At 38.3% G+C, this 23,549-nt stretch overlaps 3 protein-coding genes across 4 annotated transcripts in view; 2 read left to right on the forward strand and 1 right to left on the reverse strand.

Annotated features, from left to right (window-relative positions):
• LOC109836959 (probable copper-transporting ATPase HMA5) overlaps positions 1-2,293 on the forward strand; it is a 9,156-nt gene extending 6,863 nt beyond the window's left edge. The window contains exons 5-6 of one of the 2 annotated variants that reach the window (XM_020405024.1): positions 292-771; positions 1,876-2,046. In XM_020405024.1, the coding sequence (XP_020260613.1) occupies positions 292-771; positions 1,876-1,917 (522 nt within the window). In that variant the 3' untranslated portion in view covers positions 1,918-2,046. Of the gene's footprint in view, positions 1-291; positions 772-1,784 lie in introns of both variants that reach the window. The other variant, XM_020405023.1, reaches the window with a different exon arrangement.
• Positions 4,314-5,546, reverse strand: LOC109838359 (protein MAIN-LIKE 1-like). Its single transcript, XM_020406810.1, has 3 exons — positions 5,469-5,546; positions 4,652-5,379; positions 4,314-4,413 (listed from the first exon to the last, which is right to left on the reverse strand). Exons 1-3 carry the CDS (start codon positions 5,544-5,546, stop codon positions 4,314-4,316), a joined length of 906 nt encoding a protein of 301 aa, XP_020262399.1.
• Positions 8,806-23,549, forward strand: LOC109836961 (glutathione S-transferase T1-like). The gene is made up of 7 exons (XM_020405026.1): positions 8,806-8,961; positions 9,051-9,124; positions 15,865-15,925; positions 16,548-16,601; positions 17,462-17,541; positions 21,188-21,393; positions 23,155-23,549. Exons 1-7 carry the CDS (start codon positions 8,897-8,899, stop codon positions 23,335-23,337), a joined length of 723 nt encoding a protein of 240 aa, XP_020260615.1. The 5' UTR covers positions 8,806-8,896; the 3' UTR covers positions 23,338-23,549.

The raw sequence follows: 23,549 nt of genomic DNA on the forward strand, positions 1-23,549 counted from the left end.
TTTGGTCATGTGTTGCCTCTTTGGAATGTTCAGCAAGGTCCAAATGATTTTACTCATAGCTTCATTTACTGTTAGTAGATATTTGCATTATATCTCATCATTAAAATCAGCTCAAATGTAATGAAACCAGATTTATAATTTGCAGAAATGACATCTTAATCAATCCATTTGGTGTTGTTTATTATCCTTTCGTATCATTTAGGTTTCATGTGATTAACACTGAGGATTTGCCTTTTCTTTTTTGGGTTTTCCTTGTTTTTTATTTCTCCTAATGTTCATGATTCTAAATAGGTCAACAGTGAACATCCATTGGCCAAAGCCGTTGTGGAGTATGCAAAGAAGTTCAGGGAAGAAGAAGATAGTCACGTCTGGCTTGAAGCACGAGATTTCTTATCTATTACTGGTCACGGTGTCAAAGCCACTGTAGGAAACAAAGAACTAATCATTGGGAACAAGGGATTGATGGTGGAATCAGAGATTAATATTCCAGAAGAAGCACTTGAGATCCTAATGGAAACCGAGGAAATGGCTCAAACTGGCATAATTGTCGCTATAAATCATGAACTTGTGGGAATTATAGCTATATCTGATCCACTCAAGCCCGGTGCTAAAGAAGTGATATCAATTCTTAGGTCAATGAATGTGAAGAGCATTATGGTTACAGGGGATAACTGGGGTACAGCCAGAGCTATCGCCAAGGAGGTCGGTATAGAGAGTATTGTTGCTGAAGCGAAGCCTGATCAGAAAGCAGAGAAAGTTAAAGAATTACAGGTACTTTAAGTTCATTTTCATGATTTTTGGTTAACACATGTTAATGATAAAAGTTTTCTTTCAACTTTTCTGCTCTTTTAAATGATGTTTACTTGCTGCTAATCACCATAGGTTTCTGTTTTGTGTCAGTGCGTCCTTCTTATTTTTAAGGACTTACAATGACATTGTGTTCTTGTCATATCATATACTTGGCTTGTGTCTGTGCATGTTTTCTTGGTACATACTGTATATCTAGTAAGGTAGTGAAAACTTGGTCCTATTGCTGATTTGAAGCATGGAGCTTCTCCTTGGCACTAAGAGGCCATACTCTATAAAAATGAATATACAAAATGACATAAACTACAGTAATAGCAAATTCATCTTCAGAAGGAATACATTCAACTATAATCATGAGCAGGATAAAGCTGAAGAAAACCAAATTTTGGATGTATGTAACTAGAGGAGGTGGTGAACACACAAAATCCATTAAATGTGCATGCATGCATATAATCATATACTTACACAACCGATCATGATAATGTATAAATAACTGTTTTATTTTTTTTTCGGAAGTTGGTAAATTACAAAATATTCCCCTATGCTAGAAATGTCATAAACCTCCGCTAATTTTTTAGTTATGCTTTACCCCCTAGTTTTCAGTTTTTAGTCAAATAATCATCGATCTTTTCGATGCAATATCAGTTTTCAAGATAGTAATGTGTTTATATGGGAGTACACGTAATTGACATATCTTATGATCATAGATTTGTCTAATTCAATTTCATAGAAATTGAAACAAAAGGTGCAAACTGTCACTTTTGAAATCCCAGGAGCATTTCCTGTCAATCCTGCAACTGCAAGGAAGTTTTGTTGAACTTACCCAACAAAATACCTCACATACTTTTGGTCTTCTTGTGCGTCAAGTACAACATAACACACAACTTTATCAATTCTTCACTTAAGTTTTCAACTGCTGAAAACATATCGATCATGAATCACCGTCTCTAAATTTTATGTTCATTATTTATCTCCAGATGTCTGGTTTAACTGTGGCAATGGTAGGCGATGGCATCAATGACTCCCCAGCCCTCGTGTCAGCTGACGTCGGTATGGCAATTGGTGCAGGTACCGATATTGCAATCGAAGCAGCTGATATTGTTCTCATGAAGAGCAACTTAGAGGATGTAATCACCGCAGTAGATCTTTCTAGGAAAACATTCTCTCGGATTCGGTTGAACTATTTATGGGCACTTGGTTACAATATCATCGGCATCCCAATCGCTGCGGGGGTTTTCTTTCCTGTTACAAGGCTCAGACTGCCTCCATGGATGGCTGGAGCTGCAATGGCTGCCTCATCTGTCAGTGTGGTGTTGTGCTCTCTCTTGCTGAAGTACTACAAAAGGCCTAAGCAGTTGGATGCTCTTCAGATAAGAGGGATCTCGGTTGAGTGAATGTTTGTGAAGATATCATTTAGTTGTGAATGATGGGGAAAAGCTTGAGGGCGTTGGTGATTTTCTTAAGAAATATGGTTGGGTTTTTTTGATATTGGTCCAAAAATCGTAAGTATTTTGAAAGAAGTCCCCCAAATCGTGGTACTATGGTACAAGTCCCCCAAAACCCACCAGATCAGTCCCTCTTAGGTTTTTCTGTTAAAAGTTCTACTCTGGGTTGGTTAAAAGAAACTCATTAATAATTTCTAACCAACCTGAATTAGTAGTGGTGGAAGTAAATTGGATTTAGATAATAACTACTTTTCTCTCCTTTTATCTTTCTTCATTACCCTCTCTGTCAACAACAATTATTGCAAAGGGAAACTATTTCTCCGGCTAATTGTGGTGAATGCATACTCTAGGGGAATTCCATCATTCCTCTTTCAATTTATTGAGTTTTGACTCAATTTTGGCATGTAAATTTTAATAAAATTCGTTCTTTCAATTTGTTGTGTTTTGACTCAATTTTGGCATGTAAATTTTGATAAAATTCGTTAGGATATAGAATTAGATGCACTCCCTTTTATCCTTCTTAGTTTCTATCCAAATAGATCCAAATAGTCTAAATCCCTAGAGGACTGCACACGAGGTCAGTTTGGCAAACTCTTCAAAATTGAGTCAGGATTAAATGATTGATTTTGGTTCAGTTTTGATATACATTAGTTCTATTTTGATCCAAGTGAGCGCTTGGGGGAAAAACAAGTTTTAACAGTCCAAGGTCAATTGTGTTCCTGTTTTGAGAGTTTGTCAAACATATCCTAACAATTCCTAGATAAATGGTTATACATATATGCTTCCTGTAAAATATTGATAGATACAATTATGAATTGAATAGTGTTGGACTATCTAGTATTCAAGAATAATATACAAATTCCAATGTACAAATCTACAGACATTTACTCCTTCGGACAAATTTTCAAAACCACCCTCTTTAGCTATTTATTTGTAAAAAACGACCTCTTTTGAAAATAATTACAAAAACCGACCTGTTTTCAGCCCAGCGCTGAAAACAGGTCGGTTTTTGTAAAAAATTCTCCGAAACATCACGGGAGTTCAACTCCCGTGAAGTTTATGGAGAAATTAAACTTCACGGGAGTTGAACTCCCGTGAAGCTTAATTTGTGCTTAAAACTCCACGGGAGTTCAACTCCCGTGGAGTTACAGTCCAACATTCCCAGAGAACCGATCTCGGTTCTTTGGGAAATTGGGACTGCAACTTCACGGGAGTTGAACTCCCGTGAAGTTGCAGGTCATCCAGAATGCACAGCCTGCTGTGCATGTTAAAACATATGTACATGTTAACTCATATATATGCCAATTTATTTGCAAACAACAATATATACATGATTCAACAATGAATTATAACTCATATATATGCCAATTTATTTGCAAATAACTATATATACATGATTCAACCATGAATTAAACACACACGATTATGTATATAAACAATAATTTACCTTCAAAAGTTTAGTATTTGAAAATTCAGGAAAGTTACAAAATTTATCAAAATAAGTTCATATACAACCCAATATAGCTCCCCTCCTTCCTCTCCCTCTCTTCCCCCTCCCCCTCGCTCTTCCCCGCCCCCTGGGTTCCTGCTGATGAGCCTCAACTATCTGAGTATCAGGCAGCATCAATGCTATCTAAAACACGGACCTGCGTGGTAAACAATTTATTAAGTATCAACTCAATAAAAAATATTATAATTTAGCTTAGAAACTTACGTAATCTCTCTCGTTCATCCCACTAGGGATGTAACTATCTGTCGGTGGGCGTGGCATGTGTCCAGCTAAAGGCTGTGGGTCACGCGTGATCCATCTACGTGTGATACCCCAATACCAACGCATATACGTGGTATAGTCAACAGCTGTGGGCCTCGTATCCTGTATGCAATCCCACCTCTGAACCCACCTGCCTATGTAGTCCGCACGGACTACGGCCCAGTCAGTCCGGTGCGATGTAGGGCGCCGCCGACGATTGATCTGCTCGACAGGATCTGGAATATGCTGAGAGAGTGTAAACTGCCGTAGCACACGGTCCGGTACATGCATCTCTACGATCTCCCAACAGATCAATGGAACTCTGGCTCTCCACAAGTCGGGACTATCTCGGCAGATAGGTGCAAGAGAATGTATATCGAGCTCCGGCGGTGTATAGGGTCTCCACTTGAACTGAAATAAAGTAAAACATTTATCTTTATCATACAGAAAAACTATAATATTCATACTTCTTGAGTTTTATATTTACCTGTTCATGCTGGAGGCCATCAAGCTCATTTCGGTAAAACTGACGGTGACGCGTCGCTGATTTGTACTGAGCGTATCGCACGTTATACCTATATGCAGAATAGCGAATATATAAGTACAAATATTCAGGTTACGAATGTAATATGTGTGTGTACAATTATACCTGTATGCCAACGGATACTGCCCCTCTAAGTCACGGTGCATAAGTAAAGTGGGTCGTCCAATATGAATGCGCTCCCATGACCAAATCTGTATCAACGTACAGCATCCCTTGAATTCTTTATTCTGCATCAGAGATACTCTACTCAATTCTCGATACAAATATGCCAACACCGCACTGCCCCACGATAGTGCGCCGCATACACCAAAATCCTCCAGCAGTGGCAGCCATCGTGCATGTACGAGAGTCTTGCTCGCATCAGGAAATAGTACGCACCCTATCATGTGCAATATGTATGCACGAGCATGAAACTGGAGCGTCTCATCAGAGGCATCCTCTGGTATGTCGCCCTGAAATGTCTGACGAAGCCACGATAGCTTCATCGCACCACTCCTCAAGTCGGGAACCTGTCCAAGAAGCCGGGCACATACCTCCGGCCAACTATGATCATCGGTGCCTGTAACTACCGGTCCATCGATCCGGAGCCCAAGTATGACGGCCACGTCCTGTAAAGTGATCGTGCACTCCCCTATATGCATGTGAAAGGTGTTGGTCTCTGGCCTCCACCTCTCAATCAAAGCAGTGATAAGCGGCCAATCAAGCCTGATATAACGAATCATCGAACACGGATGAAAACCGGCCTGAGCGATCAAAGCTAGTACCCTCTCATCCTCAATAACCCAAGCCGAATGACTATGGGAATGCTCGATCATCGTGAACTCTGGTACGGGCTGCACATAAAACGAGAATCAGTTTTAAGTATATTCATTAAAAAAATTACATTAATCGAAGAAATATATATCTAATTTATTTGTATTACCTCTCCCGAACCAATATGGTCTGAACAATGACTCGCCTGAAGGTACAAAACGTCGGGATTCTCCGGTCCCGGATCCATAATGAATAGACCTGTGATTAAAATATGAGCATATATATATAGAGTGCAATGAAGACAATATCATACATAACATATTACAAATAACGAGTATCATACGCTTCAAAGATAACAAATACGAATGACATACTGCAAAACGATACATAATACAAATCAACGCCTAATACTAACTGGACACCTATTTTTGTTGTGACCCGGTTGATCACATCTACTGCACTTATTTCTCAATGAACAATTCGACCGAACGCTTCTCGTCGTGTAAGACATGAATGAGACCCATATCGTAGTCACTTAATATTTGAATGCCACTTGTTCTGTTCCCCATAACAGGATAATTGCAAACCACACTGAGGTGATACTCACGTGAGTTAGTTAATGTAAGTTTGTGTAATTCATTAACCAAATCATCGAAAGTACACGATTTTGTTATGAACAACGGTCTCGTCGTGCCTCCTTCATAACAAGTTGGTGGCTTTATGCACTAAAAGACGGATATCTTTCGGCCTTAGATCAAGATCCTCCCTCAGATGAGGTAAAATCAATCGATATATAAAAGAAGAGGATGCATTCTTGTTATTCATCTCTAATCGAGGATTGCTACAAGTGTGGAGTCCATTGTATGCCGTGATTTTGAATTGCCCACCTACTCTTGAACCCGAGCGTGAATTAAGCTTCCACGGACACCTCGCATTGCCGTCGTGGTGTCCACTATTATCTTCGACATCGTCATCTTTGCGATAGAAACAAACCACATTATAGCTTGTAGTATTATTTTTGGTTGGCACAAAATCTAAATAATTCACAATTAAATTCTAAACTCTAAATACAATAATTTTTGAAATTATTAATAATATTCCCTCTAATTTCACAAAATTATTGATAATTTCCCCATTGATAATTTTCCCTCTAATTTTCACATTTATTGATAATTTTCCCTCTACTTTTCACATTTATTGATAATTTCCCATCTAATTTTCATATTTCTTCACAAAATTCGTAAACAATTCACAATTAAATTCTAAAATGTAGATTTTTACATGTAATCACAATCAAATAGTGGGAGTATACAAAAATTAGAGAGTACAGCTTTTTTAGAAAGAATTTACCTGTTTTTTGGAAAAAAACCAGACTGAGATCTGAAGGGAGGCGGCGGTCGGAGGCGGCGGCGCCGGCGGCGGTCGGAAGCTGGGGCACTGCATCTTGTTGAGGAGATAAAAAGCCTACAGAATCAACTTCAGGATCCTCCAACATGCGGGAATACATTCATTCGTAGTTTAACGATTTGCCCAAATCTCTCTGATGTTTTTCAATGAACAATTCGACCGAACGCTTCTCGTCGTGTAAGACATGAATGAGACTCGATCTCTGGAAAATTGGCACTGCAACTTCACGGGAGTTGAACTCCCGTGAAGCTGCAGTCGTACTTTGCCAGAGAATCGATTCTCTGTAATTGTTGACTGTGACTCCACGGGAGTTCAACTCCCGTGGAGTTTTAAACGAAAATTAAACTTCACGGGAGTTGAACTCCCGTGAAGTTTAATTTCCCCATAAACTTCACGGGAGTTCAACTCCCGTGATGTTTCGGAGAACTTTTCACAAAAACCGACCTGTTTTCAGCTCAGAGCTGAAAACAGGTCGGTTTTTGCAATTATTTTCAAAAGGGGTCGGTTTTTACAAATAAAATCCTAAAACGGTTGGTTTTGAAAATTTGTCCTTACTCCTTCACCCTAATAAATTTTTCTTCCCCCAAATTTCCATATTAATTGAAGCACACCTAATAATGAGAATATGTTCATCCATTAAAATTTGAACAATGAGTAGGTTGAGAAATAAAGCTGCGGGGGAAAAACAAATCGAGGAATAAATTAACCATTACAATGATTTATTTACAATGGGTTTTATTTTCCCTTCAAAATTTTCAAATATAAAATAGTTGAAGGGTTTATATCCGGCAAACCGTTACTAATAAATTATAAGCTTACGAGCCAAATAGACCATAAACTAGCGTTTAGTTGTTTTGGGTAGTAAGCCACGTCACTCCGATCTACAGGCCTTCCAATAATTCATCAATGATATTTGGCCTATGTAACAATCCTATTTTTTATTTTAAATTAGTGATGAATACAATAGATATATTTGAATTGAAATATATTAGTTTGTAATTAAGAGATGGACAAATTTTGAAAAGCAACTCATTTTCAAAAATAATTGTAAAAAACGACTTATTTGAAACTTATTTGCTAAAAACAACTCAATTTCAGCTAACTGGCTGAAACTGGGTCGTTTTTTGCAAAAAAAAAATACCAAACTTCAACTCCAGTGAAGCTTTGTTATGTAAAAAATTTCACGGGACTGAAACTGGGTCGTTTTTTGTGAAAAAAATACCAAACTTCACGGGACTTCAAGTCTCGTGAAGTTTTGTTATGTAAAAAACTTCACGCGACTTGAAATACCGTGAAGTTTGATATTTTTTTCACAAAAAACAAATCAGTTTTAGCCAGTTGGTTGAAACTAGGTCGCTTTTGACAAATAAGTTTCAAATAGATCGTTTTTAGTGAATAAGTATGGAAATGAATTGGTTTTCAAAATTTGTCCTTGGGAGATTATGAATGGAGCCTTCCCATAATTCATCAATGATATTTGGCCTATATCACCCACATTATTACAGCAGGTGTGCGATTTCATGGTCAGCGCCTCCGTTAATAATCGCTACATCTCACAGGACAGTATTTGGTATTTAGGGATTTTTTAGATCTTAGTCCCTCACATTGTAACTAATTGCAAAGTAGTCCCTCAAATCTTTAAAATTGTTACAAACTGATGTAGTACTCAAAGACAGGTTGGATCACACCTTTCCAGTTGGGGGTGTGGTTCATTTTTTGTAACAACTGTTTTTGAGGGAATAATATAGGGGCTGAGGTCTTCTGTGTGAGGTCTCATCTTTTTTTTACAAAAATCTTTAAAATCGCCTGTACCACACTCAAATCCTAAAAGGATCTTGCGAATTGATCTTTCAATGACCAAAATGTCCCTAGGTTATGTGCAACCCAAAATTCCGTTAACAAAAACATAAGCTGACGAGGGGCTTGGTTACTGATGTATCTACCTATTTGCGAGTCTTCTTGCTCCTTAGGATTTGAAGAACCTATGAGCAATTTTAAATGTTTTAAATATTTGAGGGGCCAAGAAGAATATTTGAAGGTAGGTGGGGCTAGTATCGAATAAACCTTTCGACTGAGTACGTACTTTGTTAGGTGCCCATTTCGTGCCGTTAAGTTCCCTGCATTCCCTCGACCAAAAAATTTGCAGTTTTTATCACTCGAAATTAGATCAAAATAGAGTGAGAGACCGAAATGGGTTTGAAGCTGTACGTCGATCGGCTGTCTCAGCCGTCGCGTGCCGTCTTAATCTTCTGCAAGTAACTTGCTTTACTAATTTCTATTAAATTTTCAAGCATGCCATTTTATGTTTTTTAGTTTGAATTTTTCTTTTTTGGGGGAAAATAAGGGTGAACAATATTGATTTCGAGGAGGTGAGGATTGATATTGGCAAAGGTCAGCACAAATCACCAGAATTCAAAGGTTCCTCTTCTCAACTCAATTCCCCATTTTTTTTTTTTTTTTGAGTTTCATCAATTTGTAGGGTTTTGTGAAGTTTTTGGCTTCAGATCTTAAATTGCGTTAGTATAAGCAAAAAGAAATTGAAAATAAATAAATAAATGGGAGCTAAGGGAAACATGGAAATAAAATTTTATGCAGTTAAATGGAAATTTTGAAATCCAGAAAACATCGCATTTGTCGAAGAAACCTGTCACTACACCAAAACTCTGAAATCGTGGTGAGGTTGGTAGCTAATGGATGCTTTGTGGTTGATGGGTCATGGATCTGACATGGTATCAATATTTTTAAAATCCGCTTTAAATTCGTGATGGGTGGAAATTGAACCGGGTTTGCTCTGATACTATGTCGAAGGGCCTTGTCACTGCACCAAAACTCTGCCCCGTTTGGTAAAGGGTTAATGAAGAGGGATTAAGGAGAAGGATTAACATAGTCATCTCATTCAGTAATTTGAAGGACTATTAACCCGGTATATAAGTTTTATTTTAACCCTTATGATCATTTTTAGTGTTTGGTAATAACAAGGATTTTGACTATTTTCTTTATAATTAGAGGTACTGTTTGGCAAAGGGTTAAGTGAAGGGATAAGGAGACTTAACACCTTCTTAACCTGCCAAACACAATAAATCTATATAAGGGTTAAAGTGAGTTAACCCTCCATAATTTGCCAAACATAAAAAATATAGAAGGGTTAAGTTAACCCCTCTAGAGGGGTTAAAATGAGTTAACCCCTCAAAATGAGGAGTTTACTAATACTCCTATTTAGTGTTAGGAATTTAACGCTGAAAATCCCTAATGCAACAGAAATGCAGAATAGAAAAAGTACACCAAGATTTACGAGGTTCGACAACTGCCTACGTCCTCGGGAGCCACACAGATAATTTCTTATTAATCAAACAAGAAATTATAATTATAAGAGCAGATCAAAAATGAGATCTCTCAATTAAACACTGTAGCTACAGTGTTAATAATTAAAGGGTATGAACCCTTTCAATTCTCACTTGAGAATAAATAAACCCCCACAAAAAAAAAACCCTCTTTAATTCTCTATTTCTCTCTCTTCTTTAATCCCCCTCAAACACTGTTGAAGCTGGGGATAAATCAAAAATCACAGCAGCGATTTAGGACAGCCGCCAGAGAGAAAAGTCGGAGGAGGGGAAGAAATCAGCAGCAACAAACCCTAGGCTGGAGGGGGGTTTTATAGGAAGAGTTGATGGGCTGGCGACAGCCTGTCGCCAGCGACCGCTTCGACGCCAACTTCGAGCCGAACGCAGAGGTCGAACAAACGCAGAGCTCGGGGGGGAGGCGAACGCAGAGTTCGGGGGAGGCTCGAACGCAGAGCTGTGCTGCCGAAGATCGCCTGGACCTCGCCGCCTGTGGCTTCGCCTGCGACTGCCGGAGCTCGCCTGCGTCATCCTGGAGCTCGTCGGAGCTCCTCCGCCGCCGGAGGTTGGTATCCACCCCCAACCTAACAATCTCCCACTTGGAGACCAAACCAACGTCAACAGGCTATCTCATCAAGCTCCTCTCCTGTGTGGCTCCGCCCTCATCATCTTATGCATGAAGGCCAACTGAAGTTGCGCACAACTTCAGTTTCTGAACAGTCACCGTCTTTGTTAACATATCTGCCTGATTCTTACTCACTGGAATCTTTTCCAGTTTTAACACGTCATCTTCCAACAGGGATCTAATGAAGTGATACCGAAGCGTAATATGCTTCGTTCTAGAATGAAATGCTGAATTCTTCGCCAAGTGTATCGCACTCTGGCTATCACTGTGCAAAACATTCTTCTCCTGTTTGAATCCCAGCTCTGTCAACAAACCCTGAAGCCATATCATCTCTTTACTGGCTTCAGTCACTGCAACATACTCAGCTTCTGTAGTGGATAGGGTAACGATCTTCTGTACCTGTGACATCCAACTAACAGCTGTAGTTCCGACGGTGAATACATAGCCGGTGGTGCTTCTTCGGTGATCAACCTCGCCGCCGAAGTCTGCATCTACGTACCCTTGCACTTCTACCTCTCCCTTACCAAAGTGCAAACACTTCTGTGTGGTGCCTCGTAGATATCTCAGAATCCACTTGACCGCTTCCCAATGAGCTTTTCCTGGATTCGACATAAAACGGCTGACCACTCCCACTGCATGGCCAATGTCTGGTCTCGTACAGACCATTGCGTACATCAAACTTCCGATAGCTGAGGCGTAAGGAACCTGAGCCATACTCTCTTTCTCTTCTTCTGACTGAGTAGACTGATCCTTCGATAGACGAAAATGACTGGCCAAGGGTGTGCTCACAGGCTTGGCGTCACCCATGTTGAATCTCTGCAAAACACGGTTGATGTACTTCGTCTGAGATAACTGCAAGAGACCTCTCTTCTTATCTCTCGTGATTTGCATTCCAATGATCTTCTTCGCTGGACCCAAGTCCTTCATGTCAAACTCCTTTGACAGCTGCTGCTTCAAACTCTTGATATCCTTCATATCTGCTCCTGCAACCAACATATCATCAACATACAGCAGTAGGATGATATAGCTGGACTGATATCTTTTGAAGTAGCAACAGTGGTCGGCGTTGCACTTCTGGAAACCTTCCTTGTGCATGAAGCCGTCAAACTTTCTGTACCACTGTCTTGGGGCTTGTTTCAGGCCATACAAGCTCTTCTTGAGTCTGCACACCAGGTTCTTCTTCTTTTCTTCTGAGAAACCTTCTGGTTGGTGCATGTATATCTCCTCTTCTAGATTTCCGTGAAGAAACGCCGTCTTCACGTCTAACTGCTCGAGATGAAGATCTTCAATTGCTACAATACTCATCACGGTCCTGATAGTATTTAGCTTCACCACGGGAGCGAAAATATCGGTGTAGTCAATTCCTTCATTCTGCTGGAAACCTTTGACAACTAGCCGGGCTTTATATCTTCTGGAACCATCCTGCTCCTCTTTCACCCGGTACACCCATTTGTTGTGGAGTGCCTTCTTACCCGTGGGCAACTCAGCTAGTTCCCACGTCTGGTTTGATATGAGAGACTTCATCTCATCTTTCATTGTAAGCTCCCACTTGCTCGCATCTCCACACTGACAAGCTTCATCAAAGCTTTCAGGCTCCCCACTATCTATCAGCAACAGATAGTTCATATATCTTCTGTTGGGTACAGGAGGACGAGAAGATCTTCTTAATATCGGAGCTGGTGCGTCGGGCTCCTGCGCACCATCTTGTCCAACAGGCTCTTCTTGCTGAGGACCCTCTGCATTGGGTTCTTCCGAGAGGTTACTCGGGACATCATCTGCATCTACAAATATTGACTCGCTCTCTGAGTCATCAGTCTTGTGCATGTCCTTGTACATCACCTTCTCGTTGAATATCACATCTCTGCTCCTGATCACCTTCTTGTTTCGTTGTCCCAAATGCGGTAGCCGAATTCATCTTCACCATAGCCGATGAAAGTGCATTTCTTTGACTTGGGATCAAGCTTATTCCTGCCTTGATCACTAATGTGCACGTAAGCTACGCAACCGAAAACTTTAAGATGTGAGAGTCTTACCTCTTTTTCGCACCATACCTCCTCTGGTATTTTGTGCTCCAATGGAACCGATAGACCTCGGTTGATCAAGTAAGCTGCTGTGTTGACCGCTTCTGCCCAGAACTGCTTCGGTAGGCCTGACTGTACTCGAATGCTTCTGGCTCTCTCTGTCAACGTTCGGTTCATCCGCTCAGCTACACCATTTTGCTGAGGCGTGCCAGGCACGGTTCTCTCCATTCTGATCCCGTGCTCATAGCAGAACTTCTTGAATCCGGTGTCTTCATACTCACCGCCATTGTCGGTCCTGAGCTTCTTTATTCTCAGACCGGTCTCATTCTCGACCATAGCTTTCCATCTCCTGAAAGCCTCAAATACTTCTGACTTATGCTTCAGAAAGTAGACCCACACTTTCCGAGAGTGATCATCGATAAAAGTCACGAAGTAGTGTTTTCCACCAATGGACGCGGTGGTTGTTGGTCCCCACACATCTGAGTGAACGAGCTCTAGCTTCTGCTTCCTGGGGGTTCTGCCACTTGTCTGAAAGCTGACTCTCTTCTGCTTTCTAAGTATACATTCTTCACACATATCCATCTCCACTGACTGCAGTCCTAGGAATTTTCCCTTTGTGTGCATGATCTTCATCCCCTTTTCACTCATATGACCGAGTCTCTGGTGCCACAGCTTTGAGGTCTCATTGCTTGCTGCAACTGAGATCGAACAACGTGCACCTGCTGTCATATACAGGGTACCAGTCTTCTTGCATCGGGCAATCGTCATTGCGCCCTTTGAGATCTTCCAATCACCTCCATGGAAGGTCGTGGTATATCCTTCGACAGCCAACTGACCTACGGATATTAAATTCTTTCTCAGGTCGGGAATATGCCTGACATCCTTCAGCTCCCATACAGACTCGTTCAACTTAATTTTCACCACGCCTTTGCCCACAATAGCACATGGTTGATCATCACCAAGATATACGTATCCAAGATTTCCGGGGGTATACTTCTCGAAGAATTCTTTCTGAGAGGTAGCATGGAACGACGCTCCTGAATCTAACACCCAAGATTCCTCCTTGCTCTCCAAAGAGCATATCAATGCGTCGTCTCCTCCTGAAGTGGAAGTGACATTCACCTCTGCCTTCGCCTCCTTCTCTTTCTGTGCACTCTTACTGATTCTTATAATGCCCGGTTTTTCCACAATTCCAACACTCGATAGCCTTCGAGCTGTTGCTTGGATTCCTTGATTTGGACCTCCTGTCCTTTGATCTACCTCTGAAGTTTGATTTGCCTCGTCCGTTTCTGGTTGAATTTCTACCTCTTGATCCTGTATTCAATACTGAAGAGGTTGTAGCTTCACCAGTCTCTCTCCGTCGGATCTCCTCACTGAGAACCAAATCACGAACGTCGTCGAACTTTAACTTATTATTTCCCGACGAGCTACTCACAGCTGTGACTGTAGCGTTCTAACTCTCTGATAGGGAAGACAAAAGTATCAACGCCCGAACTTCCTCATCAAACTCAATCTCAACTGAACTCAATTGGGTTGTAACCGTATTAAGTTCATTGAGGTGTTGTGCTACTGACGCGCTTTCCGTCATTTTCAGATTGAATAACCGCCGCATTAAATGAACTTTATTTGCGGCTGATGGCTTCTCATACATATTTGAGAGAGCTGCCATAAGACCCACCGTGGTCTTCTCATTCGCTATGTTGAACGCAACATTGCGAGTCAATGTCAATCTGATAACTCCGAGGGCTTGTCTATCTAGAAGGTTCCACTCATCTGCCTTCATAGAATCCGGCTTCTTCCCCGATAGCGGTTGATATAGATTTTTCTGATACAAATAATCCTCTATCTGCATTTTCCAGAATCCAAAATCTGTTCCATCAAATTTCTCAAGTCTTATTTTTCCTTCATCTGCGGCCATGGCTCCCACTTGAATCTGACTTCCTCTAGATCGTTTCACGTTCTGATACCAGTTGTTAGGAATTTAACGCTAAAAATCACTAATGCAATAGAAATGCAGAATAGAAAAAGTACACCAAGATTTATGAGGTTCGGCAACTGCCTACGTCCTCGGGAGCCACACAGATAATTTCTTATTAATCAAACAAGAAATTACAATTATAAGAGCAGATCAAAAATGAGATCTCTCAATTAAACACTGTAGCTACAGTGTTAATAATCAAAGGGTATGAACCCTTTCAATTCTCACTTGAGAATAAATACCCCACAATATAAACCCCTCTTTAATTCTCTATTTCTCTCTTTTTAAATCCCCTCAAACACTGTTGAAGCTGGGATAAATCACAAAATCGCAGCAGCGATTTAGGGCAGCCGCCAGAGAGAAAAGTCGGAGGAGGGGAAGAAATCAGCAGCAACAAACCCTAGGCTGGAGGGGGGTTTTATAGGAAGAGTTGATGGGCTGGCGACAGCCTGTCGCCAGCGACCGCTTCGACGCCAATAAAACTGATCATAAGGGCTAAAATAAAACTTATTTAACGGGTTAATAATTTAGTCCTTCGGATTATCAAATGGGCTAAGTATATTAATCCTTCTCTTTAACCCCTCTTCATTAACCATTTGCCAAACGGGGCCAGAGGGTTTAGCTCTTAATCCTTCTAAATAGGAGTTTTAGTAAACCCCTTATTTTGAGGGGTTAACTCATTTTAATCCCTCTAGAGGGGTTAGCTTAAGCTTTCTATATATTTTGTATTTGGCAAATTATAGAGGGTTAACTCACTTTAACCTTTATATAGATTTTTTGTGTTTGGCGGGTTAAGAAGGGGTTAAGTCTCCTTAACCTCTCACTTAACCTTTTGCCAAACGACACCTAATGTTGTGGTGAGGTTTGAGGGTTATAGTTTTGTACTCTGGTAGTGTTACTATTGGTTTCTATATTTTAGGGGTTGAGAGGCTAATGATAGATTTAAAGGAATTTTTTTCTTTGTAAGTTTGAATATCACTCCTAAGTGGGAGCAAGCTCCATGATTCTCATAAAGAATTCTGATGAAATACCTTCCAATAGAGTCAGATTTCATTGCATTTTTGCACGTCTAGTGAAATTATATTTAATCTGATTTTTTTTTTCATTTTGCATATGCTATTGGCTTTGAGTTATTTTATTCAAGAGGGATTTATGGGCAACTAGATATAGTAACACTCTGATGACACATTTTTCAGAAATCAATCCAATGGGGCAGGTTCCAGCAATTGCTGATGGAAGATTTAAACTCTTTGAGAGGTATTCTGTTTTTTCTTTCTAATTTTGTATGTACTTCAACTCTCTTTTTTTCTCTTTCTTTCTTTTTTTTTTTTTTTGCATGTAGGATATTTAGCTTGATTTTCTTAATGTTTTCTAGGTAGAATTCGACAATTGCCTTATGGTTATTATCAATTTGAAAATGCCAATATCCTACTTAACTATAATGCAAAAAAAAAAAAAAGTAATAACTCTACTGTGGTAAAGGTTCCACAGCCTTTAATAATGAATTTCTTGCTTATTAATAGTGAGACTTGTTGGTTGATCTTCTTTGGAACTTCAAATTTATAGAGGAAAAAGTACTTTTACACAGTGTAACTTCTAGTTTGCAAGATACTTTGAAAGGCTAAACTATATAAAATGTTTTAACTTTGCTACTTATTCATACCCTAATCTAGATAACATTTCATGCTTTCCTTCTGAACTTCTTGTTTCCTCACTTCAGTGAATTATATAACCTTCTTCAGGTTATGCTATATTCTCTTCTCTTTATGCTTAATGTTTATACTATGACTGGATCTGCATATGCTTCAACTCGTTTCTTTGACCCAAGTTCCTTTATGCTTATTCACAAACCAAATTTCTGATGCTTCATTGTTGACAGTCATGCCATTCTGATCTATCTCGCTTGTGCTTTTCCGGGAATTTCAGATCACTGGTATGTTAGCTTTATTACTGTATTATGATTATAGCCGTTTCATACCTTTTACTCAATGTGAATTGTTTTGTCCACTTTCCTCAAAAAGGAAACAGTTCGGCACAAAACCTGAATTTTCCAGCTTCTTTGCTTCCCTTATAGATTTTAAAAAAAAAATCTTTATATAAACTTTATTTTCAAGTAGTATTCACAGCCGGGACCAGGAACATAAATTTTGGTTACTATCTGTGAGGGCCTGTCATTTTTATTTTTATTTTGTGTTGGGGAATGGGGGATTATAATCACACATAACAAGCCTCTTCACAAGAAGTAAATATACTCGTATGTCCTTTTAAGTGATAGTTTACTTTTGCTTGAGAATTCTTTCAAGTATCAAGCTGCAACATTTCAATCTTCTCTGCATGTACCACCACTTTAGAAGCACAGACACCAACAAGCCCAAATGGTCACAAGGCATGAACACAGCTAAAATAGAAGTATGCCTGCAACAAAAGCCTCCACATCTTGTTTGCATCTAACGATTAGGGAACAAGAAGGTTGAGAAGGGAAGAAGGACTAATGATCATATTTGAAAAAAAATAAAAAAAAATTATTCATAGATGACAGAAGAGCTGGGATATGGACTGGGGACAATAGAAAAATTTGTTTGCCTCTTATTAAATCAATCATCTCCAAATTTATTGTTTAAAGAGGAGATTTAATTCCTCTTTTTGGCAAACATTTACAAAGAAAATATTTCCTCCATTCTTTCCATAGTAACACTGAAGTTTTTATATAATCCTTTTTCCCTTCTTTCGCGTGCTTTATAATCAAAATTTTGTCACATAGTTCTTTTTGTTTCTTTCTTTTTTTTTGGGAAGGTATCCTGCTGATCTTTTCAGCAGAGCCAAAATTAACTCAATATTAGCCTGGCATCACTCCAACCTACGTCGCGGTTCAGGTGATGATATTTGAATTTAGCATTTCTAATATCTTGCTTGTTACTTAATTCGAATTTATGCAGATATTTGATGCATTTATTCTTCCTCAAATTATTAAAGGCAACAATTTCTGGTCAAATCCCTTAAGAACTTAATTCAACATTTTATTACTTGAAAGTTAATGATGCAAACTCTGAAAAGATTATTATTAAAATGGAACTACTGAAACAAACAAATGGATATGCAATTAATCATTCAGATTGCACATCCTGCTGCAGAAATTTCTAATAATCGTTAGAATTAAAAAACAAAGATGCATTAAATTATGAACATAAAGCATACATCCTAATTTCTGATGAGTTATCCATGTTTTGTGATATTTTTTGTCAAATGCGGAAAGGGGATAGCGATACAAAGCATGGTGAACAAACTAGAAAGCCCAGTTGAAACCAATGCATAAAAGGGGACCCCGATACTAGGCATGGGGAACAAACTAGAAAGCCCAGTTGCAACCAATGCATAAATCAGAACAGACAGAAGCACAAGAAGACTTACAACAATGGGTCCATATTCTATGGGTGAACCAGGAGAGAGAGTTCTATTATGTATAGCAGGTTTAGGTGTTACACAAACTCTAAACCAAAACACTTTTCTTTGGTTCTCCTAAGAAACATTCTAAACAAAACTGTTGAAACAAAACTCCCAGAAAACCCTCTCTCATTTGAAGAGAGAAAATTATCCCTAATGACACTCTGGAAAAGCCTAAGTTGTGGTCTAACATCGTACCAACTCCTGAATTTTCGTTTATGGCTGAGTAGTTGACAGCAGTCCAATTGGCTGATTTGTAGCAAGATATCTCTAAAAGCACAACCTTTGTATGACCAATCTAACAAGCGATAACTTGTCCTTGACTTGTCTAGAAAGAGTATTGAAGTCATTAAACTCCACTTCTCATTACCTGAATACAAGTCTAAGATGGTCTCCCATCTGCTTTTCTGTGAATCCGCCCTCAAAACAGAGTGATGGTGAAGGAATATTGTTATAAAGATCCCAAATAATTGGGTATTGGTCATCATATATCATATATTGTACAATATTTTTCAATTTGTATAGGAACCACTTTCAAAGGTTTAAGTAGAAATCCTTCTCTGTAGAGACATAATTTCATGTGGTCCTATAAGTTGTTTGCATGCCTTGTCATCTTCTCATGCAGAAATTTTAAGCATTTTATCATTATATCTGTCTTTCATGTACCCAATTGATCTATATGATGTTTCTCGTTGTGTTCAAATTAAATATTTTCCTTTGGTTTCGTTATTTATTTTGCTTCTAGTCTTCCTTTATGTCCTCTTTATGTTAGATCTTTATTAGTCAAGCATAGAATCCAAGTCAAGTTTCCTCTTGAAATTCCTTATTCATACCCTTCTTAAATTTGAATGTGTTAGGCAAGCTGAACGTAAATAGAAAATAGAGAGTGAGGAGGAAGTATTTTCTCAAGAAAGTACTTTTTCTTCACTTTCTATTTGGAAATCTTGTTTGGATGATTCAAAGTGGAATTATGGAAAGTTGAGGTGGCACTGACATGGCATCTATTTTCATTATATGTGTGTTTGTTTTCGATGGAAAGTGGATAGTGGAAAGTGACATATGGAAAGTTTTAAAATAGTCTAATAGAAATAGGAGTAATAAAACACTGCATAAATCACTACAATTAAGACTAATCTAGAATTTATAGTCTAATAGAAATATTTTTGAAATGATTATTTTGTACCTTGGTATATATTTATTTTTAATATAGTTTGTGTAATGCTTGAACTCTTGTCCATAAAATATCAACAGGTATGGCAATTTTGCGCCTTGAGTGAAATTATGTGGCGGGGAAAGTCTGCCATAAAGTTTGACGAGGGAATAAATTCGAAGAGTTGAGTGGTCATTACATTAAAATTTGAAAAAAAGAATAAGAACAACGTAGTGAAAAGGTTAAAAAGTAATTTCTCTCTGCTCTCCTTTAACTTTCTATCAACCTTCTCAAATTTTTTGAGAAAGTGAAAGAGGCTAAATGCTCATGTGGGACTCTTCATTTTCCATTTCCTTTCTAGTCACTTCTCTAGTGCGAATATGAAAAAAATGAAAAGTGAAGCCACTTTCCAGTGTTTTGTTTGCTTTCCATTAACTTTCTGGTTGCCGGGCACGGTTTTAGGGGAAGTGACAATAGGTGCTAGTGCAATTTTCCATCCATGGATAAAACTGACGCTTGTTGCTGTTCCTAATACTACATAGCTAAGCTCTATGGTTGCTAAGTATGCTAAGTAGCATGAACACAGGTGCATGATATGTGCACGACACGAGCATGGAACATCATAGTTCTTTAAAAAGTAGGACATTGCTGCATGGCAACACAACATGAAATTAGAATATGTATTATTAGAGTTCATATTTATATCATCCCAAGATTCAGAACATAGTTTATACGTATATGTGCGTATAAGAATGGTGTACATATGTGCGCCAGTGCATGCTATGTGTGATAACTAGCATGAACATGGGTGCATGACACGGATATGATATGAACATAGGACATCACTATTCTTTAAAAGTAGGATACTCCCACATGGCAACACAAATTGAAATTATAATTATTGTAATACTAAACAGAGAGTTTAGATACGTGCATATGCAGATGTGCTTATGTTTATACATCCAGGAGTCTAAAAGAATATATATCTTATATAAAACATATAATGCTTACATATGATCTAATTTTTTTGACCTATTATACATTTTTACAAAAATTTTATGACCTGGCTTTTCAACTTTATACAAATTGTCAAACATCTAAACTTACTTCATTTGAGTCAATATTTTATACCATTCCACTGTAGCCTTTGGTATATAACTGACAATAGATATTTCAAACATGTTATTTGAATAAAGAAATGTGTGTAAAGTGTGGTTATATGTCCAACAAAAGTTCGATGACTGCTTTAAATTGGCATGCATTATATCATTGAGGACACCTTTGAATCAGTGTATGCACATATCCTGGAAATGTTCACGGAAGTGTCAGTGTCCGGTGAGGATGTCAGAGTCTCAGACACGCGTATGGATTCATGATAGAAGTACCCATGCTAAATAGGGTATAATGTACACATATAAGTGTGTGTGCATGTGTGTGTTCATGGGTGTAGGGGTGGTGGTGGGTACGCGGTTGGAGATAGGTTGGAGTGTCTGTGTGTGCACGCGCACGTGTGTGTTCACATGACATATTCTAAATTAGCCTGGACGCATCTTTCTGTAAATTAACTTTAAGTATGTTGAAATGCAATATAAGATTCTCCACCACTGTAATATGAGTTACTATTTTTATGTCATTTCAGATAATGTTCTTCAAGATATGAATGGCAATAAAGACACATCTCAAAAACTTGATATAAGGGTTTGTTGTAGTTGAATGGTAGTAATGACATCTCAACGTTCACTTAATATGCAAGAAGTATTTATAGGCATAAAAAACATGTAAAATGACTTGTTGCATGTTGTATTGTGAACTCCACCAAAATAACATGACTCTCGGCCTGAGGCCTGCATAGCTTGATATTTGTGCTATTCTGTATCAATGCCATGTCAAGGACTGACTTTTTACTAAACTGTAATTATCTCGTGCAGTAACCTTTATTCTGAATAGTACACTGGCACCTGCATTTGGTCTTCCGTTGAACCCTCAAGCAGCAGAGGAGGGTGAGATACTTTTGCTGTCTTCTCTCTCAAATATTGAATCCCTTTGGCTTAAAGGAAATGCAAAGTTTTTACTGGGAAATCCTCAGCCATCCATTGCTGATCTCAGCCTTGTTTGTGAAATTATGCATTTGGAGGTAAATATATCTATGTTTGTGAAATTATGAGATATTCTTCTGATATTTTACTGCGCATGACATCAACAATAGGGTGAGAAACTACTACTTTTTTTGGATAAAAATGGTGGGAGATTCCCCCACGTCATTAAAAAGAGTTTAATGAAACATATAGATACAAAATATAAAATATCAAAATCATACAAAAGGCCACATGGGCAAAATACTAATAGTGAAGTTCGGTAGAGGAGTGCGTATGCCGGACGAAACAACTACATTGTTCATCAAGTAATAAGAAAGTAGTAATAAAAATTGCTAATCTTTTACATCTCGCAGATATTGTGTAAAATGCAGAATCATTATTAGAATTGGCTTAACCCTTCCATTCACTACATTGTAAGTGACCTCGTGAAAGCTATTTCAATCTTTCCTTGCGAATAGTGTTCATGGTCAGATTTCTCCCTGTCCTACATCTCCATCTTTCTACAGCTAGACCTGCCTATTGTTGGTGAACACATTATTTTTATTTTTATTTTTTTGTTTTGTAATTGTTGGAGTTGCCTTTTTTTGGTTACGAAAGCTATTTCAATCTTTCCCTGCAAATAGTGTTCATGGTCAGATATCTCCATCTTTCAACAGCTAGACCTGCCTATTGCTTGGTGAACATTTTATTTTATTTTATTTTTCTTTTGTTTTGTAATTTTTGGAGTTGCTTTTTTTTGGTAGAGATTATAATATGTATTTATATTTGGAGGTTTAACTGATTCTAATTTCTGTTTACGAGCCATGAATAATCTGCTTTGATGCTTGATTTCTGGAGCTCACCAAATTTTGGAATTTAGATATCTTAGATTCCACTGATGAAAATATAATATTATGATTTAATTGGAGTTAAATACCATATTGTTTCCCCTAGTTTGCAGTTATATACCCTCACTTGTTTTTGGTAGCACTTAGCCACTTACATATCCTAAAGTTTTTAAAACTTGCACTTACATACTTAACTTGTTTTGGCAACACTTATATACCCTAAAGATTTTAAAACTTGAGGGTATATAAATGCAAGTTTTAAAAACTTTATGATATTTAAGTGTTGGTTTTAATAACTTCAGCGTATTTAAGAACAAGAGCTTTGCTATAGGGACCCAAAATATGGGACCAATAAAGGGGACAATGTGAGGTGTCCCCCTCCTATTGGATAATGAGTTGGTCATCATTAATGATGGCCAACTCATTATCCAATAGGAGGGGACACCTCACTTATCTCCTCTATTGGTCCCATATTTTGGGTCCTTAAAGAATTTTTCTTAAGAACAAGTTCTAAAAACTTTAGGGTATATGAGTGCTAACAAAACAAATGAGGGTATATAAGTGAAAGTCTTAAAAGATATAGGGTACATAATTGTTGTCAAAAGCAAGTGAGGGTATATAAGTGCAACTTAGAGGAAACTATAGGGTATTTGAGTGGAGTTAAGCATAATATTGTTCATGGGAATAAAGTATAGTTCGAGATCTGATGTGATTTCATAAAACTCTAGGAAGGTATGAAAGAAACCACTTGGGAGTAATGTCTTGACTTCACATATAGCTTCAATCAACTCAGTAGCAATTGAGTTCACTGACAGGTGAATATATAGCATATGGTGAAGTACAGGAGGGACTCCACGATTTGACTTATTTTTTCTACATATAAAATGGAAAATTGCTGATTTTTCCTTGGTCTTTTAGCATGCAACAATTATATTATGTTTTTTAATCAACCATTGTATTCCTTTTTTCCAGGTTGTGGATGATAATCATCGGCAGAGAATATTAGAACATCATGAAAAGATTGTGCAGTGGATTGAAAACGTGAAGAACTATACACATCCTCATTTTGAGCAAGTGCATGGCGTTCTCTACAAACTGAAGAAGAAGTTGCACAGCAAGTCGAGCTCTACAGCACGGTTATATTCAAAGCTTTGACATGCTAAAGGGATTTTTACTCATAAACATACCGTGAACTGTCTATGAAGTAATAGATTTAAGTGTTTCCTGTAATTAAGTTGCTTAGTGACTTCCTTTGCTTGGAAGCCACTATTTGTGTAGAAATCTGTTTGCCTATGACTTGCCCTTGGAAATGGATATTTGTTTATCATCATGAAATACAATATGCAAGCTGCTGAAATTTATGGCAA

This window comes from Asparagus officinalis, chromosome 4, assembly GCF_001876935.1.
Source record: "Asparagus officinalis chromosome 4, Aspof.V1, whole genome shotgun sequence".
Classification (NCBI taxonomy): Eukaryota; Viridiplantae; Streptophyta; class Magnoliopsida; order Asparagales; family Asparagaceae; genus Asparagus; species Asparagus officinalis.

Coding starts and splice junctions, on each gene's coding strand:
- LOC109838359 (XM_020406810.1), bottom strand. CDS start 5,546: ATGGATCCGGGACCGGAGAATCCCGACGTTTTGTACCTTCAGGCGAGT. Junction 5,380..5,468: donor ACCATATTGGTTCGGGAGAG/GTAATACAAATA, acceptor TTTTATGTGCAG/CCCGTACCAGAGTTCACGAT. Junction 4,414..4,651: donor CAGTATCCGTTGGCATACAG/GTATAATTGTAC, acceptor ACTTTATTTCAG/TTCAAGTGGAGACCCTATAC.
- LOC109836961 (XM_020405026.1), top strand. CDS start 8,897: ATGGGTTTGAAGCTGTACGTCGATCGGCTGTCTCAGCCGTCGCGTGCC. Junction 15,926..16,547: donor AGATTTAAACTCTTTGAGAG/GTATTCTGTTTT, acceptor CATTGTTGACAG/TCATGCCATTCTGATCTATC. Junction 16,602..17,461: donor CCGGGAATTTCAGATCACTG/GTATGTTAGCTT, acceptor TTTTTTGGGAAG/GTATCCTGCTGATCTTTTCA.